The sequence below is a fragment of the Lutra lutra genome, chromosome 4, assembly GCF_902655055.1.
Source record: "Lutra lutra chromosome 4, mLutLut1.2, whole genome shotgun sequence".
Classification (NCBI taxonomy): Eukaryota; Metazoa; Chordata; class Mammalia; order Carnivora; family Mustelidae; genus Lutra; species Lutra lutra.
In genome coordinates, this window is record NC_062281.1 from 103,465,560 (window position 1) to 103,492,808 (window position 27,249).

Here is a 27,249-nt window from a genome sequence, read left to right on the forward strand (position 1 = left end):
ACAGGAGGGCGGGCTGAAGGGGTCGCGGGCGCACGCGCAATTGGGAGCAGGGCCTCGATTCGAGGTGGTGTGGGTGAGTTGGGTGTAGGTGGACTCGTGTTGGCCCTCGAAAATCCCGCGTAGCCGCTGCCGCCCTCCTGCTCTCGCCATGTTCCTCACCCGATCTGAGTACGACAGGTCTGTGCGTCGGGGGGAAATGGTGTCGGGGTTGTGGGTGGCCAGTACTGGGGCCCGGTCCCGACCTGGGTTCTGCCGTGTCATGGGACGCCCCAGGATCCTGAGTCTGGCCCGGCCTGGGGATCTCTTGCCCTCCCTAGCTGCCCGCAGTGATTCTCCAAGCTAGACGCTCGCCAGGTCCTACCGCTGCGTCACTGCTGGGTCCTGACTCGGGACTCGGTGCGGAAGCGAGAAGCTCCGCTTTGTGCTTGGGGAAGAAGGCTGAGGGGGCCGGGACTCCGACCTTTAACCCGGAGAAGTCCAGGGGTCACCCTCTCCCCCGTTCATCATTTCGTAAGGCGTATGACTGCCTTTTTAGAAAATGTGAGCGTGTTGCCTGGAAGAAAAAGCAACTAGAGATTCTTTAATGGTCTTCATAATTTCAGCTCCCCTTTCCTTTAGGGTAACAACCTCGTTTTCCGTTTCTTAGTCGTGGAAATAGAGCAGTCTTTTCTTTGATTGAGATGGAGGAGGGCATGCTGGGATGTATACTTTTTGCAGAAGCGCCAAAGCATTCTCAGTTTTACACAGGTAGAATGTGGAGTCTGATTTTACAGGAACTGGAATTCAGAGTGGTTCTCAGAAGTTTCCTCATCACGGTGATTCCACTAGACCTAGGCTTTAAGAAGCTTGTAGCAAGTTAGTTTGTGTGTGTTAAGGCCAGATCTGTTTTCGAAATTAAGGTTCTGAGATTTTTTTTTTTTTTTAAACACACTTTTCAGGGGTTGGGAATGCTGTGTAATACTAAATTGTACATATTTATTCAGTAGGCATTTTTACTTTCAGTTTCTGCTTTGGTCAGTTAGGTTTTCACATAACTATAAAAGTCTTGGGGCGCCTGGGTGGCTGTTAGTTAATCGATTGCCTTGGGCTGGGGTCAGGATCCCAGGAGAGCACCACATCAGGCTCCTTGCTCAGCGGGGAGCCTGCTTCTCCCTCCCTCTGCCTGCTCTTTTTCCTGCTTGTGCTCAATTTCTCTGTCAAGTCAATAAATAAAATATTTTTTAAAAAACTGTAAAAGTTTTGCGTTTGTGTTTTAAGCTGGGAAAGGCAGATTTTTCTTTCCTCCTAGGTGCTTAGAAGCTGCATTTCTTTGTCAAAGTATACTTTGACCCTGTTAAAAGTTTTATCTCTTAGAACTACCATTTCTTTTCTTTTCACCTTTTTACTGACTCTTATAATTTACATGTGAAGTTTTATTTATTTTTTAAAGATTTTATTTACTTATTTGACAGAGAGAGAGCACAAGTAGGCAGAGCAGCAGGCAGAGGGAGAGGGAGATACAGGCTTCCTGACAAACAGGGAGCCCGATGTGGAACTGGATTCCAAGACCGTGGGATCATGATGTGAGCTGAAGGCAGACGCCTAACTGACTGAGCCACCCAGGCTCCCCATATGTAAAGTTTTAAAACTGACAGCTTTTCCTACTGTCGTATAAAAAAACTATTAGTATTAATCTTCCCAAGCATTAAGAAGAATCATCTTTGGGTAATAGAATTTTGAGTTAGGGTGTGTATGATAAAAATTGTTTTTCTTATCAAAAGGCCTTATTAAGGTTTTGTGATCCTTAGCATCTTCAACGACTTCTTTGTGTTACTCATTTTTGTATCTTCCCAAAAACGCCTAAAGCACAGCTTTTTTACATTCACTTATCTGATATACTTGAATGCTTGCTGTATACAAGGCGCTGTTCTAGTTGCTGGCCATACAGCAGTAAACAATATCAAGATCCTTGCTCTTGTATGGGAGACTGTCTTTTAAAGAACTGTTTACAAAAATAACTGTAGTGTGAGTCAGAAGTGTATTCATGTCATTAGAGAAATTCAAATCAAGTACTAAGTTCTGTTGAGGGAGATTGCATTCAATATTAGGGATCATTGAAAACTTTAAAAAGGAGCTGATATTTACACTGAGTCTTGAGAAAGAGTAAGATTTGAATAAATATAGACTGCGAGAGTCAATAGTTTTGAGGCCAAGAATATAGGATGAACAAAGGAGGGACAATGGGAAAGCACTGCACGTTTGGGGAAATTCTGTTCTGTATGGCATATATGATGCATGCATGGGAATGGTGAACTATGGAAAAAACAGGTTGATGCTAGATATTGAATGGTTTTTTATGTGTGGTTAAGGAGTTTGGGTCTTACTCTTTAGGCAACCATGTTCTACTATTTTCATTTTTAAAAGTTACAGAATCATAATTGTGTTTTGCAGAGATTATCTGACTGGAATAGAGGAAAGAGTGAGTCAATACCAGTGAGAAGGCTATTGTAATAGGTGAAAGGTAATGAGGGCGTTGAGAATGAAAGAAGAGTGTTGAGTTACTATGCGGGAGGAATTGATGTAACTTAGCATATTGTTAATATGAGAGATGAGGAGAAATGAGTCAGATCATTCAGAACTTTCTAGTAGGGAAACTGGGAGATTGGAGATGTTTTAAAATAAAAATGAAATAGGAGTGGCAGGAGATGGAGCTGATTTTGCAAGGATGGCTGGATTTAAAGAGAGAATTCAGGTTGGAAAATGGTGAGTGTTCAGTGCTAATAGGATATCCAGGTAAAAATGCTTAGGAGGCATTTAAATTAGCCAGGGAAGTGTCCAAACTAGAAATACAGATTTGAAAGTAGTTCTTTCAAATGTGCTTAGTGTAAATGAAATAACCCCAGGAAACAGTAAAGTTTGAGTAGAGGGCCAAGAGCAGAGCACATATTAGGATGTAGTAATACCTCACTAGAATGAAGTGCTTGAATTGGAGTGAAAATACTGTATTTGCATAGTACTTTACACATTACAAAAGTTCTTTCCTACTCCATGCAATTCAGTATTACCTGTGATGGGGCCAGCATAGGTTTTGGTTTTGGTTTTTCATTTTAATTAAAGCTAGTTGCAGAACTAAAACTTAATTCCAGGTCTTCTGTCCTCCCTTTTTACTCAGTGATTTTTAAAAATTGTTCCTGGGGCGCCAGGGTGGCTCATTTAATTAAGCATCTGACCAGGCTCAGGTCATCATCTCAGGGCTCTGGGATTGAGTCCTGAGTCAGTTCTCCCTCTCAACATGGAGGAGTCTGCTTGTTCCTTTCTTCTCCCTCTCCCTTTTGTCCTCCCTCTGCTCATGCTCTCTTTCTTTTTCTCTCTCTAAAAAAATAAAATATTTTTTTTAAAAAAGTTGTTCTTTACAGTTCATAACTTTTTTTTTTTTTTAAGATTTTATTTATTCATTTGATGGAGAGAGAGCACAAGCAGGGGGAGTGTCAGGCAGAGGGAAGAGGGGCAAGCAGGCTCTGGAGCACCATGTGGGGCCTATGTGGGGCCGGATACCAGGACCCTGGGATCATGACCTGAGCCAAAGGCAGATGCTTAACTGACCAAACCACCCAGGCACCCCGAGTTCTGGCCTTTTTAAATGATTTCTGGGGCAAGGGGGGATGCTGGGATTGTGGGATTCTCCTTTAACTTCTGATTTAACCCAGACTAATAATTCCCAGAGGCAGTATAGTGGAATAGTTAAAAGCTTGGACTCTAGTCACATTGCCTAAATTCTCAGTCCACTTCTGCTTCCCCCTTTCTTTTTTTTTTTTTTTTTAAGATTTTTTATTTATTTATTTGACAGAGATCACAAGTAGACAGAGCAGCAGGCAGAGAGGTGGGGGGTGAAGCAGGCTCCCCGCCAAGCATAGAGCTTGATCCCAGGACCTTGAGATCCTGACCTGAGCTGAAGGCAGAGACTTAACCCATTGAGCCACCCAGGCGCCTCCACCTCTGCTTCTTATATGCTGAGTGACTTTGGGCAAATTACTTAACCTCCGTGTCTCAACTGTGAGATAGTATCTGTCTTAAAATGCTACTTCATAGGATTATTTTGAGGATTAAATAAGTTAAGTCACTTAGAGGTTTATAACAATGCCAGGCATGTAGTAGATTTGCAGTAAATGTCAACTTATATTATTACCTGTTTTATATTTGGGGACATATATAAATATTTTTACGAAAGTTTTTGCTAAAACAAATTTGAAAATGCTGTGTTGTATATCATATCACATGTTATAAAATTCAAACTCCATAAACCAAGGATCATAACTCTATTAATTCATTTATTTGTTCAAGTATTTTTGTAGTATCCATTGTGTGCTGAAAACTTTTATAGCTAAGACCATGGCTGATGCCTCTTTTCCATAGTGATTTCCAAAAGGATAGAGCGAAAAAAGGTGGGGAAGTGTTTGGGAGAAAAAAGAAATCTGGCATATAATTGGTATAAATATGTATGGAATAAATAAACTAGCTTAGGCTTTAGGAACTGCACGGATCTCAGTCTGTTAAGATACCAATCCTGATTCATACAAATAAATAGGGAAATGTACCTATAACTGACGTTTACTAAAAAGTAAGATATTAACAGCAAATGTATGTAATGGGAAGAGGATAAGGATAAATGCTTATTTTCTTGGGAATTGCCTGGTAGTTTTGGGGCATGAATTTGCTGAAGGAATTGCAGATTGATTCAGGGTTGAGGCAGAAGGTCACCTGTTCTCATTTGATCAGTTTGAAATCTCTGGGAGTAGGACAGAAGTATTCCATACATAAGTTCCATTTTCTTGAAAAGCTGTTAATGTACAAAAAAATAGCTACAGATTGTTGTGGGCAAAGGAGAATAATGGCAATATGCACTAGCATATGTCAAGGAATTTGAGTTTCATATGTCTATGCTTATTTTTTCTGACAATTTTTAATCCTTTTTTAAATTATAGGGGCGTGAATACTTTTTCTCCTGAAGGAAGATTATTTCAAGTGGAATATGCCATTGAAGCTATCAAGGTATAGTATCAAGTGGCAAGTTTTTGAAAATTCATGGCAACCTAATGCTTTGCTGGCAGAACATTTGGGATAAATGTGTTTTAGCTATTTTTTTAGAAAACATTCTTTCTTTCTTTATTTATTTATATTTGTCAGAGAGAGAGGGAGAGAGAGCAAGCACAGGCAGACAGAATGGCAGGCAGAGGCAGAGGGAGAAGCAGGCTCCCCGCCAAGCAAGGAGCCCGATGTAGGACTCGATTCCAGGACGCTGGGATCATGACCTGAGCCGAAGGCAGCCGCTTAACCAACTGAGCCACCCAGGCGTCCCTAGAAAACATTCTTTATCTCCCTATAACCAAATGCTAATGATTTTATTTTTGATTTTTTTTTAAGATTTTGTTTATTTATTAGAGAGCACACACACAAGGTGGGGGAAGGGCAGAGGAAGAGGGAGGAGCAGACTCCCCACTGAGCAGGGAGCCCTACAATGAGGCTTGATCCCAGGACCCTGAGATCATGACCTGAGCCACCCTGGCACCCCTATTAACCATTTTAATAGCAATTTCCATCTCATCCCTAAAACCTTTTGAACAGATAACTGCTTCATAATTATGAAGCTTTTTCTCAGTGGGGCTGGAAGGACATGCTTGTGTTCATAATCTTCTTGGCTATAAAGAGAAGAGTATAGAAGTCTAGAGTTAGGTCCTGAGAGATATTTTGAACAAATCCTTTGATCACCTGTGTTCTTATTAGTAAAGTGGATTTGTATGGGACACTTTTAGGACTAAATAAAAGATGTGTCTTGTTATCTAGTAACAAAATCAAATAGTTCGAACCAGTATTAAGAAAATTAATAACTGGGACGCCTGGGTGGCTCAGTTGGTTGGACGACTGCCTTCGGCTCAGGTCATGATCCTGGAGTCCCGGGATCGAGTCCCGCATCAGGCTCCCAGCTCCACGGGGAGTCTGCTTCTCTCTCTGACCTTCTCCTCACTCATGCTCTTTCTCTCACTGTCTCTCTCTCAAATAAATAAATAAAATCTTTAAAAAAAAAAATTAATAAGTAAGCTGTCTATACTTAAAGTTAGTTATCACATGGGATGTGCCTTTGTTGAATTATGGATAATCTAAATTCTGATACAGATTGTCCAGGGTAAGGTCCAGCGTCAGTATTTTTAAGGACTCCATCAGTGATTCTGAGATCTAGCAAGTGTGTAGTCCAGCCCTTTACCCTGTGCTTCAATCACTTCTGCATCCCCAAATAGTCTCTATTTGTAGAGTCCTAGTGATAGGACATTTTCTCACAAGATGGCTCATTCTGTTAGAAAACAGTTCATAATGGTTAAGAAATTTATCCTTGTATTGAATGAAGAGTCTAGCTTCCTGAAGTTTCCTTCATTTTGCCCTAGTCTTGCCCTTGAACCATGTAGAATGTTGAAACCTCCAAAGATAGTTCCTTGCATAATTGAAGAGAGCTACTGTGTTTCTCTTTAAGTTACCTGTTTTAGAAAGTGTATATGGTTGCATGAGAGTCTGGAAAAGGGCAAAAGAGATTTTGATTAGTTGAAGACATAGAAATAAAAGTGGATGCACTATGATAGATGGTGGGACAGAAAATGGTGGGCCAGCTACAAGTGCCTATCCCTGTTTCTGATGTTTGCCCTATATTGAAACCATACAGTACTGTGAAGTATGAAACCATCATAATTCCAAGCTGTAGCATTTATTTTGAGCCTCTAAAGACAACATTCCCACCCAGATTTGCAAACCAAGAATAATCCTCAGGTTTTTAGGGTTTCTCTTTTAAGCTCCTTACTGCTAGTGATTTCCAGATTGCTTAAAGATAGATGGCATCTGATCTCTAGCCCTCTGTTAGACTAAGATAGAAATAGCCATGTGGTCCTTAATAGATGTGAGTTAACCTGTGTGAAAATTCAGGCTCTTTGGTATTTAAACAACCTGGTTGTTGCCTTGACAACTTATGAGTTGCCAGTGAGAAAGCAATTTGATAACCTTAAGTATTTTCAGCAGTATGAAAGGAGCTAGAGAAATGATTAAGAATGGCTGAGAGGTAGAAATTGTCGTTGGAGGTACTGTATGGATGGCATGGGTGAGATGCAGCCAGCAAAAGTGGAAAAAATTGCCTTAATAGGTTTTTTGTGGGAAGGAAGGATGATCTGTGGCAGTATCAAAATTACCGTATTATACGGAGCATCTGATCATTGGTTACTATGAGTTGTACTTAAAAAAGTACTACATAGAATCAGTTCAAATGTTCTCTCACTCCCTTCATTTTCCTCATCCCCACCAAGGGGCGGGATGAAATTTAGGCAAAACTGTAATACCGAAACATCTGGGGGTAAATGTTCAAAAAAAATTATCTTGATTTTGATATATTTTATAAAGTAGACTGTCTTGAAAGTATTAACCCTTTTTTGGAGCGGATGCTTAGGAAGTTACTTAAGTTGGAGGCCAAATTGAACAGGTTGAGAATTTATCCTCGTAATATGATAATGATTCATCCACAAAATAATTATAGTACCCAGGGACTACTAACATTTTTGACCACATAATTCCTTGTTGGGGGACCATCCTGTGCAAGCTAGAATGTTCAGCAGAATCCCTGTCCTCTACCATTAGATGCCATTAGCACTCACATTTCCAGCTGTGACAACTAAAAATGTCTCCAGACTTTGCCCTCCAGACATATGTCCTCTAGACATGGTAAAATGGGCCCACAGTTGAGAACAACTCTGCTAGATATAATTTGAAAGTAGGTATGAATACTGTCCTGCTCTGTTCAGTTGGAGACAAAAGAGCAATACACAGTACATAAATCAACTAGAGAGCAACTAAGTGCCACATTAAATTCTCTGATAATATTTTCGGATTAAAAATTTTATTCTTAAGGCATACCTGTATGTAGTTTTAGAGTAGAAAGATAAAATGATTATATAAACTCCGTAACAAAAATAGCAATCCCTGAGGACTGCCCCCTTTACCTTCAGCTTCCCTGAGGCAACACTTTGAAGTCTTTCAGCTGATAATTTTCTTGGCATTTACTTCCGTATTTCTAGCACAGACTCACATATTTTGTTTTGTTTTGCTTAGGCATTATCCACAGACTTTTTTTTATGGAGAATGATGATTTCTGCCCCTAGTGACACACATAAAGAGACAGACACCCCCCCACACACACACACACAATTTCCTTCTGGGGTGGCGGTAAGGCAACCCACTTTATATCATATATATCATAATCTTGTGAGATCATTAGTCGACATTTATATCAGTATACTATGTAAATGCTGCTCACAGCTAAGCCATTTTTCCATTTCTCCACAGTTTTTTCCTGAGAGTGGAGAATTCTTTTTTTTAAAATTTGCTTAATTTAATATATGCATATCATAAAATCATCCCTAAAGTCTCTCTAGGTAATATATATCTTCTCAAAACATCCAGGCACATTAAATATCCTATTAAAGATTTTTAAATAGGGATGCCTGGGTGGCTCAGTTAGTTAAGCATCTATCTCTTGATTTCAGCTCAGGTCATGATCTCAGGGTGCTGGGATCAAGCCTCAGGTCAGGCTTTGCATTCAGCAATGAGTCTGCTTGAGATTCCCTCTGCACCTTCTCCTTCTTAAATGTGCACACACTCTCTCTTTCTCTCTCTCTCTCTCTCTCTCTCAAATAAATAAATCTTTTTAAAAAGATTCTTAAAAAATCTTTGAGCCTTCTCACCTGTTCCAGTCTGGACTAGTTTTCTGGGCATATTGCATAGCTGTATACTCAGGATATTCTGTCAACATCATCCTGGGGATTTCTTTTTTTGTTTTGTTTTGTTTTTTTAAGATTTTATTTATTTATTTGACAGACAGAGATCACAAGTAGGCAGAGAGGCAGGCAGAGAGAGGGGGAAGCAGGCTCCCTGCTGAGCAGGGAGCCTGATGCGGGGCTTGATCCCAGGGCCCTGGGATCATGACCTGAGCCGAAGGCAGAAGCTTAACCCACTGAGCCACCCAGGTGCCCTATATTCCTTTCTTTAAGGATTTTTTTGAAAGATTATATATTTATTTGAGAGAGAGGGAGAGAGAGTGAGCGGGAGAGAGGGAGAGAATCTCAGGCAGATTCCCTGCTGAGTGTGGAGCCTGAGGCAGGGCTCACTCCCATGTGCTAAGATCCTGACCTGAGCCGAAATCAAGGAGTCAAGACACTTAACTGACTGAGCCACCCAGGCACCCCAAAGATTTTATTTAAAAAAATTATATTTATTTATTTGAGAGAGAGAGTGTGTGTGCACTAGTGGGGGTAAGGGAAGGGCAGAGGGAGAGGGAGAAGCAGACTTCTCCACTGAGCAGGGATCCCAACATGGGGCTCAGTCCCAGGACCCCTATTTCAGGACCCGAGCCAAAGGCAGACTTAACCAACTGAGCCACCAAGGATTTTTAAGGGTTTGTTTTGTTTTTTAATTTTTTTCCTTCTTGTGCTGGTTAGATTCTTTCTTTCCTCCCTCCCTTCCTCCCTTTCTATTTCTTTAATCCCTACTAAACTCAGTGTAGGGCTTGAACTCACAACCTTGAGATCAGGAGTTGCATGCTCTTCCAGCTGGGCCAGCCAGGTGCCCCGAACTGGTTAGATTTTTTAGAGCTGTGTTTTTCAAGCTGCAAGTGTTGACCCATTAGTAGTCATGGAAGTCAATTTAGTAGTTAGTGGAAGCATTTCTTTTTGAGGGGAATAGAACAGGAGATATCAGAATGCCTTGCTCATAGTTTTGGTGAGTGTTTTATTGTGTTTTTTTCCATGTTGTTTCTGTTATATTTATTTGTATACTTTTGTGTGTTCTGATCATGATACGAAATGTATTTCCTAATGTAGATTTTGTAGATTTCAAAAAGTTTGAAAACCACTGCTCTAGAGAAAACTGCCCCTTCTCATTTCATGCCTAAAGGGTGTTTCAACTACTAGCTTCTGAGAGCCAAATGGAGAAAGAAGGCTGAGGTTCTTAATATTAAGCTTGTCAATTTTTACTTAATGCCCCTGTTCCCACTCTAGTCTCCTGTTTTTGACTGTGCTTAGTGTCCTCCAATCCAAAGACCACCCTGTTTTACACTCTCCAGAGTCTTCTACAGGAGTTGAGGTGGAGGCCATCATCTAGCTTTATAGCATAGGGGAGGGGATCTGGAAATCTGTTTCTTAGGTAGGCATGGAACTGATGCTGCAGTTTTTAGTTCCTCTGTTTCTATTTCCACAGGTCCTTGTTACCACCATTTCCTTTTGGGGGGTTTCTGTGATAAAAATTAGGTTTTTTCTTGATTTTCTTTACCACTGATTTAGGATTCAGAATTCTCAGGTCTGCTCAGTAAATTATCAGCAACCAATCTTTTTTCGAAATTTTGTTGCTATGTATTTGCCCATTTTCTTTGTCCTAGTATATTTTTTGTGCATCCCTCACCCCACCATCCTTTAATCTTGTACTCTTGCCAGGCTGGGGGAAGGAGTAGAGCTTATGTGTGTTTTCAGTCTACAACTTTAACTAGAAGTATGAACACTCATTTTTTTTTAATAAAAAATTCTTTAACAGTTCATCTCCTATAGTTATGCATATAAACACCAATTAAGAAAATACATAATGGGCTGAAACCAAGAGTTGGATGCTCAACTGACTAAGCCACTCAGCTGTCCCACTGTGCTTTATTTTGAATAATTACTTCATTTCTTGTCCAAGTTACGAATTCTCTTCTTCACAAAAGAATTACTCTTTTCCTCGTCCACTAAGTTTTCATTTCAATGAAATGAATTTTGAAATTTGCTTGTTCTGTTTCATAAATTTCTTTTTTCCCTTACCGTATGTTATTTCTTCCTTAAATTTTGAAACATTTAAAAAAAAAATACATAATGGGCGCCTGGGTGGCTCAGTCAGTTAAGCGTCTGTCTTCGGCTCAGGTCATGATCTAAGGGTCCTGGGATCCAGCCCCATATTGGGCTTCCTGCTCTGCAGGGAGCCTGCTTCTCCCTCTCCTGCTCCCCCTGCTTGTGTTTGTTCTCTCTCTCTGTGTCAAATAAGTAAATAAAAAATCTTTAAAAAAAACTGAATGAAATCTTAAAAAAACAGTGAACTTAAAAAAAAAGAAAATATATAGCAAAAAGCTGCTATATACATTTAAAAACAGTTAAAAAGGACTTTATGTATTTGAAAAATAATACATCTATGTATGAGACATGATCAGTGTGCAGACATGTTAAACGTGTTATGCATAATGATTCATGGAGTTCTATGGGCTCCTTTGCAATAACAGGTTCCAGGAGTCTCATGATTGCACTGGCAGGCAATGCTTTGTAGAACTAACTAAATAATAATGGTAATTCGGAGGAAAGGAGCGCATTTAGTCATCGAAGGCTTTATAAATGGTGGGTGGAATTTGGATAGGCAAAAGATTGTATTCCAAGGGAGAGAAGGCATGAGCAGAGTTGTGAAGGTAGTAGGAGATAATATAGCATGAAAAAATGGGTTGGGTTATACCCGGTGGATTTTGTTGGAGAATAATGAACGATAAAGTTGTGGGGGAGGGGCGCCTGAGTGGCTCAGTGGGTTAAGCTTCTGCGTTCATTCGGCTCGGGTCATGATCTTAGGATCCTGGGATTGAGCCCCGAGCCGGGCTCTCTGCTCAGTGGGGAGTCTGCTTCCCCGTCTTTCTCTGCCTGCCTCTGCCTACTTGTGATCTCTCTCTGTCAAATAAATAAATAAAATCTTTCAAAAGAAAAAAAAAGTTGAGAGAGAAAAGTGAGATTAGATTTTGAGGGCTCTGGAAGCTTATGTGGAATTTATGTTACAGGCAATATAGGGAGACGTTAATTCTTCAGAGAAGAAGTATAATGAAAAGAGCATTTTATTAAATCAGTCAGGCCATAACATGAAATATACATTAAGAGAGAGATTAAGTTGGGGAGCCTAAGTAGGAGGCTGTTGAAGTAATCCTGGCATAAAAGAAGAATGACTAAATTTGTTATCCTTTATTATATGCCAGACACCATTTTAAGCCTTTTATATATTAATACATTTACTCTTCTTGATGTGTTTTACAGATAAAGAAACAGACATAGAGGGATGGTGATTAGGATGGTGTCATGGAAATGGGAGATGAAATTATCTATATTGTGAACTGCTAGTGACCTCAAAAGATTACTATTTTTACATGGGTGGTGGTGTTTGAGTTTCTTCTTCTTCTTCTTCTTCTTTTTTTTTTTTTTTAAAGATTTTATTTATTTATTCGACAGAGAGATCACAAGCAGGCAGAGAGGCAGGCAGAGAGAGAGGAGGAAGCAGGCCCCCTGCCGAGCAGAGAGCCCGATTCGGGGCTCGATCCCAGGACTCTGAGATCATGACCTGAGCCGAAGGCAGCGGCTTAACCCACTGAGCCACCCAGGCGCCCCTCTTCTTCTTCTTTTTTAAGTACATTACTTTTCTGGAGGTTATGTTGTACATTTGAGGAATACTACCTTTTGGGACAGGTCAAGATAGCAGAGCTGGAAAGAAAAATATTAGAATTTTATTACTTTTTCCCCACTATGTTTAGAACTTTAGAATCCGTTCCTTCAAAATACTGGCATTAAAGTTGATAATTTTCCAGATGTTTTTAAGAACTTGGTGACCTTTCTCTTTAGAAGAACAAAATTCTATAAATCAGTGCTCTTGCCATTGATAGGAATAGTACATTACTTATTAGGGTGCTCCTTATTCTCTGCATACTAGATATAGCTGATTGAAGCTTTTATCTTGTAAAGTTATTCAGAGAGATTCCTGGTGAGTATGTGAGACGGTTCTTTGACCTGTATGTGATAACGTAATGCATTTCTTTTCAGCTTGGTTCTACAGCCATTGGGATCCAGACATCAGAGGGTGTGTGCCTAGCTGTGGAGAAGAGAATTACCTCCCCACTCATGGAGCCAAGCAGCATTGAGAAAATTGTAGAGATCGATGCTCATATAGGTAAGGAGTAAGGGAAAGCTGATCTGTAGGATCTGGCTTGGGTTAATTAGTCATCTTTGATGTTCCAAGGGAGATGTATTAGATGAACATCTTATCTCCTTGTTAACTATTATTTTTCAGATAGTAGGCCAGTGTGCATAATATAAGAGTAGGAAGCAGTTGTAGAGCTCTTACTCCCAGAATTAAGTCGGGGAGCCTTCAAATTTAGACTTGGCAAATGTGATGGTTATTAAACTATGTCAAGGTTGAATCATAGGCCAGGTCCTTATGATGGTTGGGTCTTCAGTGATGCATAATGTTAGTCCTGGTAAGAAACCACCAGGAGCAGAAAATTATGTGGAAAACTAGAGGTCTCTGCTGAAAAGAGGAATTCTTAAAGATCTTTGGGGTGACTAAGGTTCAGAGAGCATAAGAATATTAGACTGAACAGATCAGTCCTCTTCCTCTATTTTGAGATTTATCTTTTTACTCCCTGTCACCCCCTACTCCCCCACCCACTCCCCAGCACTAATTTTCTTGGTCTCTGTTTAAATTCCCCTGCCTTAGCTTCTGGCATCACTGTAGCATTACAGGGTGAGTAGTTCTGATTATTTATAGCATGGCATTTTAGTTGGTTGTCCAGATTTTCTTAACCTACTAGTCATCTTATTAATGAAACATCAGTAAAATAATGACTTGAAGGCCTAAGAACCAAATGCCATGGTGATTCTGGGAGCTCCACATTATTTCTTTCACAGACAGAGAAACAGATTTAGTCTTTTAAGATTAGAACATTGTGGCTACTTTACTTCAAGTCACTTGTTTTTTGGAGATAGATAAGTGTCACTTCATTCAGCAAATTGAGAACTTAACTATGTGCCAGATATATGTTAGTCAGCAGAGATACAGAGAGAAATGAGACTTAGTCCTTATCTTTCAGAAGCATACAACCTAATAGTGGAGGTAAACATGTAAATAAGTAAATGCAACTGAGTGATATAGGTAGCATTAAGAAAGGCTGTGGTATGGGTTTAGAAGGGGTACAGAGGAGGAAATAATTAGTTTTGTCTCGGGCCAGTGGTAGTGGGTATTCAGAAAAGGATTCCATAATGGTGAAGACTGAGCTGAGCTGAATTGTAAAAGATCAGAAAGTGTTCATCAAGTGAACAAGTGTCTGGAGATAGAAGGGGGATGCTCTGGTTAGAGGGAATGGAAATGAGCAAACCCTTGATGGTGTAAAATGCGGAATACGCTGGCACAAGCAGTTTGGTATGACTGGGAGGTGGACTGTAGCAAGAAGTGAGTCTGGGATCAGATAGTTGGAAGTTCTTACCATGCTAAAGAGCTTGAACTTGATCCTTTTGCTCTGATGATTTTAAGCATTGAGGTAATATGATCAGATTAGTATCTTAGAAAGACCATTCTGATAACAAGGTTGCAGGTAGAGTGAAGAGGGCTGAGACTAAATGTAAGGAGATCAGGTAAGAAATTTGCTTTAGTCCACATGGAGATGATGAGGGGTTTAACCAAAATGGTAGCCAGAGAATGGAGAAAGTAAAGATTAATGCCAGACATGCTAATTTGATAGACACTGATAGAATTTGAGATCTAATTGGTTGTGAGGACCAAGGAGTTTAGAAGGGAACAAACTTGATTTGAGTTGGTGGTATATCCAAGTAGATATATTAAGGGAGTCATTTGGCTTTATGGGGTTTGAAATGTGGAAGCAAGGCTTATGCTGGAAGTGCAGATTTTTGAGTCATGGTATATAAAGTAAAAGCCATAACCTTGGTATCTTGGACCGTTCCACAAACTTTTCTCTAGATTACTTGGTTTCTATTTGGTCAGGGAGGTGAAAAAGCTTTTGATTTTATCCTAGGCTCTTCCACTATAGCTCATAGTAAGATGGCTTTTTAAATTTTAATTTCTTCTGTTCGGATGTTATTGTTTACTTAGTTTGGAAGTGCATTGTGGTCTATAAAGAGTGCTGAAGGGATGTTTAAGGATGTAATATGTGGAAATTCATGTTCGATTGGCTGTTCTCCTCTGTCTTCTATCTTAAAAATATTGGACTCCTATGTTATTGTGGATGGTTTTTAAAATTTATTTGTAATATAATTATACTTGTGTTCAGTACAGATAATCAAATAATTTCCCATTTTTATCTCTTGGGTATATTGCTGTGGGATTGCTAGGTGGCTGTCTTGGTTCCATTCCAGTATTTCAGTATTTCCTGAGTGGATGAAAGAGTCCTGCAAGGATTTGGCCCCCTAGGTCACTATTGCTTTTACATTGCAGGTTGTGCCATGAGTGGGCTAATTGCTGATGCTAAGACTTTAATTGATAAAGCCAGAGTGGAGACACAGGTAAAATTAGCATCATCTCTCCTTTTTCCCATGATGCTTGAGTTCCTTTTTAATGATGACATAGCTGCCTGAGCTGTATTGCAGGTTATCTGTGTTAATATCAGATGTAGCTCTTGGGAATGATTTTGGGTAGAATCCCTAGTTTATAAGTTTCTGAGGCTTGGAGTCTAGCCATCCAACCATTGCGGCTTTAAGGAAGCCCTGGCAAATAGTACTGACAGTCTCTTGCTTCTTTTTTGATTTGCCTTATATAAAGCAAGCTTTGCACTGCATTCTGTTTCCTAATTGACTTTCTGTGGGAGCACCGTAGCAAGAAGTGAATGTAGCTAAGGGATATTCTACCCCAGCTGCCTTTGGTGCTGGGCTTGTAAATAATAGCTCTCCTGTTGCAAGTAATGTTATGTACCAGGTAACAAGACTGGTCAGGAATACTGATACTCTGCTTGGAGAGTAGACTAGGAAGGAAAATAAAAATACCTGATTTGTTAACATTTTTTACACTTATTTTCAACTTTGCTGTCAGTACTTACAGAAAAGTAAGTCATTAATTTAAACACCAGTACAATGATGACCTAGGGTCTTTGGGGGAAAGTGGCACTTAGCCGTTAGCATTCACTTTAGTGAAAAGACCAAGCTTGGTGCTGCGAGGGATTAACTCTGTTTTTCACTGGAATAATCCTCTAGTCTGTCGTTGCTTAGAGTCCTTTTGATCAGAGTTTATTTTCAGAGCTATTTCTCTTCCTTTCATGTAGTCCTGAGCATTCAAGTTTAGTGAAAACACAATGGAGCTGAGCATTCAGTTTGCAACCATCGTTCACAGGGATGTGTGTAGTGAGATGGAGGGCTGCTTTAATGCTTCTCTTATTTAAAAGGTAGAGCATTTAGGGGAGCCTGGGTGGCTCAATCGGTGAAGCATTCAATTCTTGATTTCAGCTCAGGTCTTGACCTCAGGGTTGTGGGGCATCGTGCTCTGTGCTTAGTAGGGAGTCTGCTTGAGATTTTCTCTCCCCTTCTGTCCCCCACCGCACTTGCTCTCGTGCTCTTTCTCTCTCTCACTCTCTCAAATAAATAAATCTTAAAAAAAAAAAAAGAAGAAGAAGAAGAGGTAGACCATGTTTTGCTCTTCTTCTAGAACCATTGGTTCACCTACAATGAGACAATGACTGTGGAGAGTGTGACTCAGGCTGTGTCTAATCTAGCTCTTCAGTTTGGAGAAGAAGATGCAGATCCAGGTGCCATGGTGAGTGTGGTATTTGTGTCATGTTTTCTTGCTGTTCTAAGGGACCTAGGACATTTGTCCTCTAAACAAACCTTTCCCGGCGCCTCTCACCACTTACTTCAATAGCCAGTTATCTTAATACCTCTTGTTTTTTTGGTTCTAGTCTCGTCCCTTTGGAGTAGCACTGTTATTTGGAGGAGTTGATGAGAAAGGACCCCAGCTGTAAGAATAATTTGCCATTTTTCCTGCCTCTTTTCTGGTAGAATTAATTTTAATTTGGGATGGGGACTGGTTGTTCAAATCAACTGAGAAGATTATTGTAGAATTACAAAAAATGAAGGGCTTCTAACTCTAAAGTTCAGTGATTGTGTGCTGTTTATACTAAGGCAAATTTGGGGATTCTATAAAGAGCTCCCCCTGTTGGCACCACTGCTAATGCTGGAAAGAATTAAAAGTAACTTGGTTACTATAGTCAGGTTGTATTTTAGAGCTTTGATTTAGAATGTTGATTTGATCCTTATCCTCAGGTATTTAGAAAGGCATATGTGGGTGCCATATTTAGATCTCCTATACTGCTAAATCTCTGAGGAATTTATTAGTTTAAACAGTTTTTAAAAGATCTGGTTTCCCCAGGCACAGAATGTCTTTTGGACCCGTGCCTCAGTATTTCAGTGGTTTTCTGGTCGCAGGGCCAAGCATTTATATTCTTTAGCGAGATGTTTATTTCTTAAAATTCCACCACTGTTCATCATTTTAATCCCCTTCTCTTGGGGGGTTTTGCAGGTTTCACATGGACCCATCTGGGACCTTTGTACAGTGTGATGCTCGAGCAATTGGCTCTGCTTCAGAGGGTGCCCAGAGCTCCTTGCAAGAAGTTTACCACAAGGTAATTGAGCACTCACAACTTTTATTTTATTATTTTTTTAAATCAAGGTATAATCTACATACAATAAAATGGGCAGACCTTAAGAGTTCATTTCTAGGAGTTTGACAGTTCTATCTTCCCTATATAACCACCACTTAAAACAAGACGTAGAACACTTCTCACTTCCTGAAATGTTTATCTCTCCAGTCAACCTCTTCCTCCCTGGTAACCATGTTTACCATTAGAGATTAGTCTTGTCTGCTCTTAACATTTTTTTTTTTTAAAGATTTTATTTATTATTGATTTTGACAGAGAGAGATCACAAGTAGACAGAGAGGCAGGCAGGCGGGGAGAGAGAGAGAGAGAGAGAGAGAGGGAAGCAGGCTCCCTGTCGAGCAGAGAGCCCGATGCGGGACTCGATCCCAGGACCCTGAGATCATGACCTGAGCCGAAGGCAGCGGCTTAACCCACTGAGCCACCCAGGCGCCCCTGCTCTTACCATTTTTATAAATGCAGTCATACAGTTTGTATTTTGTGTTTGCCCTTTTTTGTTCAATATACTGTTCCATTCATGTTTTTGCACTTATCAGTACTTAATGCTGAGTGGTATACCATGGTATGGATGTATCACAGCTTGTTTATCCTTTATCTTTACAGCTTTACTTAACATTTACATTTCCTAGTCTGGCTCTTGAAGCAAGTAGGCATTTGGCACTTTTTATCTTGTGGGGTGAGAGGGCTTAGTTTTGGGTAATTCATTGTGTTTGAAGACTGCCATACTTATTATTCAGACGGTTCATGCATCCGTCAATCCCTGGTAGTTTTAATTTTATATGTAAAAAAAATTTATGTGTAGAAAAATTGGGTTTCGTGGGTTTAAAACGGTACAAGAACAGATTTGCTAACCAATGAGCTACCTTTTTAGATCATTTGGGAATTCTTATTCATAGGATATTCCCAATATTATCTTGCTTCGATTATTAAAAGAAGATAACTACACAAGTGTAGCCCTTTCTGCCTCTTCAGAGGTCACTTATATGAAAGTTGGTGACTTTGATCTGGTTCAAAATAGGACTTTTTTCCCCCTGTGAATAAATGTGTTGTACTTATTGACTGTTTGCTTGAATTGTAGAGATTCTTGTCATGCACTCTACTTATTAAGCTGCTTGATTTATTATTTGCTAAGTCATTTCTTCAGGGAACTATAGGGGAAATCTTTGAAGGAAAGCAGAATTATAATGGTTACACTTCTTACCCTTTTTGTTTCAAGTCTATGACACTGAAAGAAGCCATCAAGTCTTCACTCATCATCCTCAAACAAGTAATGGAGGAGAAGCTGAATGCAACTAATATAGAGGTATTTTTCTCTTCTGTTGTTTTTTATTTATATATCATAGTTCCCATTGCTGAAGTTTGAATGGATGGAGATAATCACATTTTTATATGCTTGGCCCTTTAGAAGTAATTACTATCCTTTGAATAAATGGTAACATCAGAAGCCAGAACTGGATGAGTTAAAGACTAGAAGGGAAGTGGACAAAACATGGATGTCCTGCTTTCTCAAGGAGTTACTGTCCACAGAAGGCAGTATTAAAGGATTTTTTGTCTTTTTAGGGATGATAAAAGACTTGAAAATACTTTCATAGACTGAGAAGAAACTAATATATAGAAAAATGTTAAAAGAAACAAAAGCAGGGATGCCTGTGTGGTTCAGTTGGTTGAGCATCTGCTTTCAGCTCAAGTCGTAGTCCCAGGGTCTTGGGATCGTGTCCCACATCGGGCTCCCTGCTCATCTTGGAGTCTGCTTTTCCCTCTGCCTTCTCCTCCCCCTGTTTGTACACGCGTTCGCTCGCGCGCTCTCTCTCTCTCTCTCTCTTTCTCTGACAAACAAAATCTTTAAAAAAAAAAAAAAGAAAGAAACAAAAGCAGAGTTTAGATAGTGATAGAAAAGTTCTAGAAGAGGGAAGCCTTAGTACAAATGAAGGAGTTGGTTTGGAAGAGTAGAACTCATTCAGCTTTATATTGAATACCCATTATATGTTCAGTATTATACTAGATGCCCAGGGATACAGACACAGAAACTCCAGTTCCCATTCAGGGTAGTATACTATGTAATCTAGGGAACATAGAGATAATAACAGCTTGTGGCAATTCTTCTATAGTAGTGATCAGAATGTATTGCCACAGGAACATGTAACTTACACTAGGACATTAGGAAAGCTGGCTGGAAGAGGTGATGCTAAAGAAAAGAAGACAAGGGTATTCTGGGAAGAGGGAAAAGCTATGCACAAAGGCTCAAAGCTGTAAAATAACATTGTATGGAAAAGGATTTTTTTTTTTTTTAAAGATTTATGTGTTTGTTTAAGAGGGTGCTTGCTTAAGCACAAGAGAACACCATGTGGGGAGGGGCTGAGCGAAAGGAAGAATCCCAAGCGACTCCTTGCTGAGCAGGGAGCCCAGTGATGAGGGGCTCGATCTCACAACCCTGAGACCAAGACCTGAGCCAAAACCAAGAATTGGACACTTAACATACTGAGCCACTCAGGCCCCCTGTAAAAGGGATCTTTGAGGGTTTTCTGACTGTTGGGTGTGAGAAATGTGAGGTAGTGAGATAGTTGGAGATGACGTGACAGTTGTGGACCAGATTCTGAGTGCCCTTATTTAGGATGCTAAAAGTAGATGGGAGAAAAGGAGGTATAGTGGTGAGTAAGTTTGGGTAAGTTTGCAGGTGGCTTGGGAATAAGTTAGGGTAAGTTTGCAGGTGACTTGGGAGAGAGGTCCTGTATTTCCCTCGTGATTGTTTACATCATCTGCTCAGGGTGGGTGAGTGCAACAGTGAAATTAAGGTGAATGGGAACTGTTTGGAAGAGTCATTATGGATAAGGAAAAAGGAAGACAGAGATGAGTAAAAAGGTTGCTGGGCTGTATTAAAATACTAATGGAGGAAAATAATTTTAAAAAATTAAAAATAATTAAAAAAAAACTAGTGGAGGCTGGAATCATCCAACAGATACTTATAAAAAGTCAGGACAGTAGGCATAGTATGTATGTAAATTATATTTCAATTAGATAGAATTTTTAAAGATTTTTTTTTTTTTTTTTTTTTTTAATTTGACAGAGAGAGATCACAAGTAGGCAGAGAGGCAGGCAGAGAGAGAGAGGAAGGGAAGCAGGCTCCCTGCTGAGCAGAGAGCCCGATGCGGGGCTCGATCCCAGGACCCCGGGATCATGACCTGAGCCGAAGGCAGAGGCTTTAACCCACTGAGCCACCCAGGCGCCCTAGACAGAATTTTTAAAGGCAATGCAGCTGTAATCACAAATCCGTAATTAAACCAGTCAGCACTTACCAGGATATTTGTCAGAAGTACTTAGCATAGACTTAGATAATGTATGTTAGGGTTAATCCCTGGTAGAGGATTGCTGGTTCAGGGCCTATGAATGTCTCTCCAATAGAGCCAGCTTCCACAGGCCACAGTGGGAGGAGCACACTTGGATGCCAAAACAGGGGCTGGCCTAAAGGTCTGAGTGGAGTTGGAGAGAGGGGTGGGAGTAGGAGGGGTTACTCTTTGAGCAGTAATGGGGAGAGGAAGGGTTTGGAATGGAAATGGAAAAACTTACTACATAAATACTGTTTTTTCACTTTCTTAGCAGAGATTTTTAAATACTTTCCCTTGGCAATTTCTGAGACGACCAAGTGCAGCAAATGTAGTGAAACTCCTTCCTGACCCTGAGGAGGGTTTTTGTCATTTCCTTTCTAGTACTTAGTGTTTCTTGGTACTTAATGAGTTAGGGTCTTGGCATTTTTCTAAGACTATCCCCTTCCCACCTCACAGTAGTTCAGACGTAGCTCTCTTGATTTCACAGTGAAGGTTCTGAGGCCTGTTTGGTTCACCGGAAACTGCAAAGATTTTTAGCTCATTCAGTTTCAGTGTTTCTTTGAAAAGAACATCAGAAGTGTCTCCTTCATGTTTTATCATTAACTGTTCCCTAACTATAATCCCTGACTCTAGTTTTTTCACATTAAAACAAAAGGGCACTTTGACTTGTCCAAGATAATTTACTCCACCAGTACTCCGATGTTTCTAAATCTGGCGGTCCATCAGTCTTTAGAAATGAGGCCCAGAAATCTGTAGTTTTGAAGTCTCCTTGGATGAGTCTAATGGTCAGTCATTTGGGAGCCACTGCTCTAGAGCCCATCTGCTTCATCTCTTTTAGGGCCCTGCTCCATCAAGTTGTCCCTTGGATCCCCAGCCTTTCCTTCTCTACAAAAAAAAATTTCTAAGTGGCATCTTTTTCAGAAAACAAAACAGGGGCATCTGGGTGGCTCAGTCGGTTAAGCATCTGTAGCTCAGGTCATGATCCCAGGGTCCTGGGATTGAGCCCCACATTGGGCTCCCTGCTCAGTGGGGAGCCTGCTTCTCCCTCTGCCCCTCCCCCTGCTTGTACATGAGTTCTCTTGTTCTCACTCTCTCAAATAAAATCTTAAAAACAAAACAAAATCCACTTTCGTTAACTCCTCTACCTAGTATCCTGTCTTAAAAAAAAAAAAATCAGGGGCGCCTGGGTGGCTCAGTGGGTTAAGGCCTCTGCCTTCGGCTCAGGTCATGATCCCAGGGTCCTGGGATCGAGCCCCACATCGGGCTCTCTGCTCGGCGGGGGGCGTGCTTCCTCCTCTCTCTGCCTGCCTCTGCCTGCTTGTGGTTTCTCTCTGTCAAATAAATAAATAAAATCTTTTAAAAAAAAATCAACTTTGTTGAGATACAGTGTATATACTGTAAAATGCAGTACTATTTAAACTGTAAATGTACTATTTTAAGTACACAGTTCAGTGAATTTTAACAAATACATAATCTGCCACCTCAATTAAGGTATAGAACATTTCTGTCATCCCAGAAATTTTTTTATGTCCCTTTTGTAGTCCATTCCTTTCTATTGATCTGCTTTTTGTCCCTATAGATTTGTTTTGGGTGTTCTAGAGTTTCATATAAATGGGTCACACAGTATGTGCTCTTTTGTGTCTAACTTCTTTCACTCAGCGTAATGATTTGAGATTCAGCCTGTGTCTGTCAGTAGTCTGTCACATTTTATTGCCAAGGGCTAGTCCAGTCATCCTTTTTTGTAACCTTTATTGCTAGGTGTCTTCCCAGCAGAACCTTAGGTTCATTGTGCTCACTGCTTCCCCCCATTTATTCCTCAATCGCTATCATTTGTTTCTGTTCTTAATAGTTCCCTGAGACTACTCCTTGCTAAGATAACTCCTTTTTGTCATATTTCATGGTCACATTTTAGACCTATTATTTGACCTTTCTGAAGCAAACTTCTCAAATTTTTGACAATTCTAAAACTAAACATTCATTATCTTTCCTGAAAACCATTTCATCTTCTTGTCTTTCTAATCCTGGTTGATGACACCATCGGTGTACCTGCCATTCGTAGCAGAAACCTAGAAGATTCTGGCTTTCTCCCTTTTACCTTTACTGAATTGTTCTTTTTACTGTTTTTGCCTACTTTTCAGTAACTCTCATGTCCATGTCCCCTCTTCATCCCTACTTCCAGTGCCTCCTTTTGTTCAGGCACTCAGTTTTCTCCTGCCTTGTATATTTTCAGAGGTTTCCTAACTAGTCTTCCTTCCTATAGCCTTCTCATCCTTCATTTCATTCCATTTCCCACCTCCCCCCATTGTGCTACTGAAGTTGATCTTCTAAACCATGTATCTAGTCTTGCTTATTCTCCATTTAAAAACATCTTTTCTGACTCCTGTCCACAAGATGAATTCCAAGCTTCTTTCATGGTGTAACGATTTACAGTTCTTAAGTCATAATGTTTAATCTATTAGGCACCTTGCTAAGCATTTTGCTTGCAATTATCTTTTTTAATTTCCACAGCAACTCTCCAAGGTTGGTATTCCTATTTCCATTTTACAAAATAGGAAACTGAGGCTTTGAGAGGGTAGAATCATGCCCTAAATAACAGAATTGGTAAATAGAAGAATCAAAATTTGAACCCAACTGTGATTTGGGGTCCTATACCAAACCAGTATATACCAGTATAATACATTGTCTTTCCTACTCCTCCTCCCCATTTTATCTCACCCCATAATCAATCTCTGCTCTAGCCATTCAGAATTACTTTGTATTATAAATACATCATCTTGTTTCATGCTTTTATGCATTTACACATTCAACCTGCCCTTCTGCTCGTCAACTTTAAGACATAACTCAAGGGGGCACCTGGGTGACTCATTCGGTTAAGCATCTGTCTCCTGATTTCAGCTCAGGTCATGATCTCAGGGTCATGAGATTGAGCCCCACTTTGGGCTCCCTACTCAGCATGGAGTCTGCTTGGAATTGTCTCTCACTCTCTGCCCCTCCCTCCATTCGCTTGTGCAGGCGCTCTCTCTCTCTCTCTCTCCCCCGCTCCCGCCAAAGTAAATTAAAAAAAAAAAGACACACAACCTAAAAGCTGCTTCTCTTTGAAATCTTCCTTGACTTCCCCTAGGTCACTCCTTTGTGGCTCTACATATGCTTAGCTCTAACAGCTAACATTGAAAGCATTTGGCATCTGGCACCCTTAGTAAATAAGAAATTTTCTTCATCTTCGGATCCCTAGTGCCTAATACAATTGTAACTAGTGCACAAGTGCGTAATAATTATTAATTGGATCAATGAAAGAAAATATGTTTTACCTGTCTCACAGAGGTTGTGATTTTGTTTTGTTGGTGTTTTTTGTTTTGGATTGGTTTGGCTTTTATAGATTTATTTATTTGAAAGAGAGAAAGTATGTAGAGGGGATTGGAGGGAGAGGGGAGAGAGAGAGTCTTAAGCAGACTCCCAGCTGAGCACAGGCCCCCATGGGCCTTGATCCCACAACCCATGAGATCATGATCTGAAAATAATAAACATCATATAATTGGATTGTGCTAATTCTGGCAATTTTCAAATTATATTAAATATCAATAATGAATATTACCAAAAATGCCCTAGTATGGTTAATTTTAAGGTCTAAAAAAAAGGGTAAGGGGCGCCTGGGTGGCTCAGTGGGTTAAGCCTCCACCTTCAGCTCAGGTCATGATCTCAGGGTCCTGGGATCGAGCCCCGCATGCAGCTCCCTGCTTAGTAGGGAGCCTACTTCCCCCTCTCCCTTTGCCTGCCTTTCTGCTTAGTTGTGAGATCACAACATCTCTCTCTGTCAAATAAATTAAAGAAAATCTTAAATAAAATAAAATTTTTTAAAAGGCGACATGACAGCTGCCTTCGGCTCAGGTCATGATTCCAGCGTCCTGGGATCGAGTCCAGCATCCGGCTCCTTGTTCAGCAGGAGCCTGCTTCTCCCTCTGCCTCTGCCTGCCATTCTGTCTGCCTGTGCTTGCTCTCTCTCCCTCTCTCTCTGACAAATAAATAAAAATCTTTAAAAAAAAAAAAAAAAAAAAGCGACATGAGGGGCGCCTGGGTGGCTCAGTGGGTTAAGCCGCTGCCTTCGGCTCAGGTCATGATCTCAGGGTCCTGGGATCGAGTCCCGCATCGGGCTCTCTGCTCAGCAGGGAGCCTGCTTCCCTCTCTCTCTCTCTCTCTCTGCCTGCCTCTCTGTCTACTTGTGATCTCTCTCTGTCAAATAAACAAATAAAATCTTAATAAATAAATAAATAAATAAATAAATAAAAGGCGACATGAGGAAATGACATTTAAAACGAACAAAACAGCTTTTTGGCAAATGTGAAGTGGCACCTATTGCTCAATATTGCCCCGAAACATGGGAACTGTGTTATCAGCAGAAGTGATGGAAGTATTGGTTGTTTTAGCTAAATTTGAAACTAACCATCTTTTAACCCTGCTCTTTTATTGCTTAAATAGATTATATCTAAACTGTTGGTTATTATTATTATTGTTTTTTTTTAAAGATTTTATTTATCTATTTGACAGAGAGATCACAAGTAAGCAGAGAGGCAGGCAGAGGGAGAGGGAGAAGCAGGCTGTGCAGAGAGCCCAACGTGGGGCTCGATCCCAGGACCCTGGGATCATGACCCGAGCCGAAGGCAGAGGCTCAACCCACTGAGCCACCCAGGCGCCCCATAAACTGTTGGTTATTATTAATATCTGTCAGTCACAACTGATTTCCTGTTGTGTTAGTGGAATCCTTTCATTTTCATGGCCATTCCTTTTATTTTTTTATTTTTTATTTTTTTAAAGATTTTAAAATTTGATTTATTTGAGAGAGAGTGAGCAAGAGAGAGCAGGAGCTGGGGGAGGAATAGAGGAAGAAGCAGACTCCCTGCCTTTCAGGGATCCCTATCCAGGGTTTGATCCCAGGACCTTGGGTTCATGACCTGAGCTGAAAGCAAATGCTTAACCGCCTATGCACCCAGGCCACCCTCATGGCCAATCCTTTTAAAAAAACAAAAAGGGGGCACCTGGGTGGCTCAGCAGGTTAAAGCCTCTGCCTTCAGCTCAGGTCATAATCTCAGGGTCCTGGGATGGAGCCCCGCATCGGGCTCTCTGCTCAGCGGGGAGCCTGCTTCCTCCTCTTTCTTTCTGCCTGCGTCTCTGCCTACTTGCGATATCTGTCTGTCAAAAAAATAAAATCTTTAAAAAAAAAAAAAGAACTTTGTTAAGTTGCCTTATGAACAATTTTAGAGAATACAACATACCTAATAACAACAGTTATTTAGTACTTACAGTGTTCCTAGGCAGTGTTGTAAGCACTTACATATATTAACACATTTAATCTTTACAATTTCTGTATAAGTGTATTATTATCCCCATTTTTCTGTTGGAAATTGAAACACAGACTGTCCAAGAAACAAAGGTCTCACACACACAAGGTTCACTTGCAAGTGTGTAAACACACTTTAATATATTTCTAAAGAAATCATTAATGGAAAAACGTAGTAACCCCATGTAATTTGCTGCTGCTTTTCTGATCCTTGTTGAAGTAACTTGAAGAAATGACAATGACGCCAGGCATTTGGTTAACTATTATGTGGTAAGTTAACCTCAAAATAGAAAATTTGGTCAATAAAAATTTTTATTTGGGAGTCAGAGAGCTATTTTAGGAACCTACGGATGGAAAGGATATCCCTGGGACAGCAGATCCCTTAGTTCCTAATGAACAGCGGCATCACTAACACAGCTTCTCCTGACCTGGTGCTATGTGCAGAGTAATCGAGCCCAGCTCATTAACCCTTCTCTGCTTTCTTTCCAGCTGGCCACGGTGCAGCCCGGCCAGAATTTCCACATGTTCACAAAGGAAGAACTTGAAGAGGTTATCAAGGACATTTAAAGACGCATGATCCTCAGAACTTCTCTGGGACAATTTCAGTTCTCCTAAATGCTTTTAACTTTTAATTTCAGCTCCTGTTCTTGGAAGATCTTCATTATATGTGCATTTTTTTTTTTATGATATCTGTACATAAAGGCAGTTCTGAAATAAAGAAAAATTTAAAATTTGTTAATAGACTCTTCTCTTCTAATGGAGTCTTTTGTTTGAAATGCTCATGTTAGGAGGCAAAAAGGATAGTGGTATTAATATCCCTATTCTATCAAAGTATCTATTCTAAAAGCTAATGTCTGTCTACAACAGAATCAACTGTCTCACAAATCCCTTGGTGTTGGCAAATGAACTCAAGCTAGTCCATCTCCTCCCAGAGATATTAATACCAGTGTGAACCCATTCAGTCCTGTAGTTTCTCTTGATTAAATAGGTACTTTTGCTGCTTTTCTTATATGAAGGAGATGTTAACAAATTGACCATGAAAAACACGTTTTGAGGGTTAGAGTTAATTAAGCCAACTTCAGTGTTGTCCCAGTTCTTGTGTCTTAATAGATAAT

At 40.2% G+C, this 27,249-nt stretch overlaps 1 protein-coding gene across 1 annotated transcript; it reads left to right on the forward strand.

Annotated features, from left to right (window-relative positions):
* Positions 1–22: 22 nt before the first annotated feature.
* On the forward strand, positions 23–26,877 carry PSMA5 (proteasome 20S subunit alpha 5). The gene is made up of 9 exons (XM_047725989.1): positions 23–177; positions 4,962–5,028; positions 12,870–12,996; positions 15,274–15,341; positions 16,474–16,581; positions 16,724–16,782; positions 17,344–17,446; positions 18,696–18,782; positions 26,624–26,877. Exons 1-9 carry the CDS (start codon positions 149–151, stop codon positions 26,699–26,701), a joined length of 726 nt encoding a protein of 241 aa, XP_047581945.1. The 5' UTR covers positions 23–148; the 3' UTR covers positions 26,702–26,877.
* The last annotated feature ends 372 nt before the right edge of the window (positions 26,878–27,249 follow it).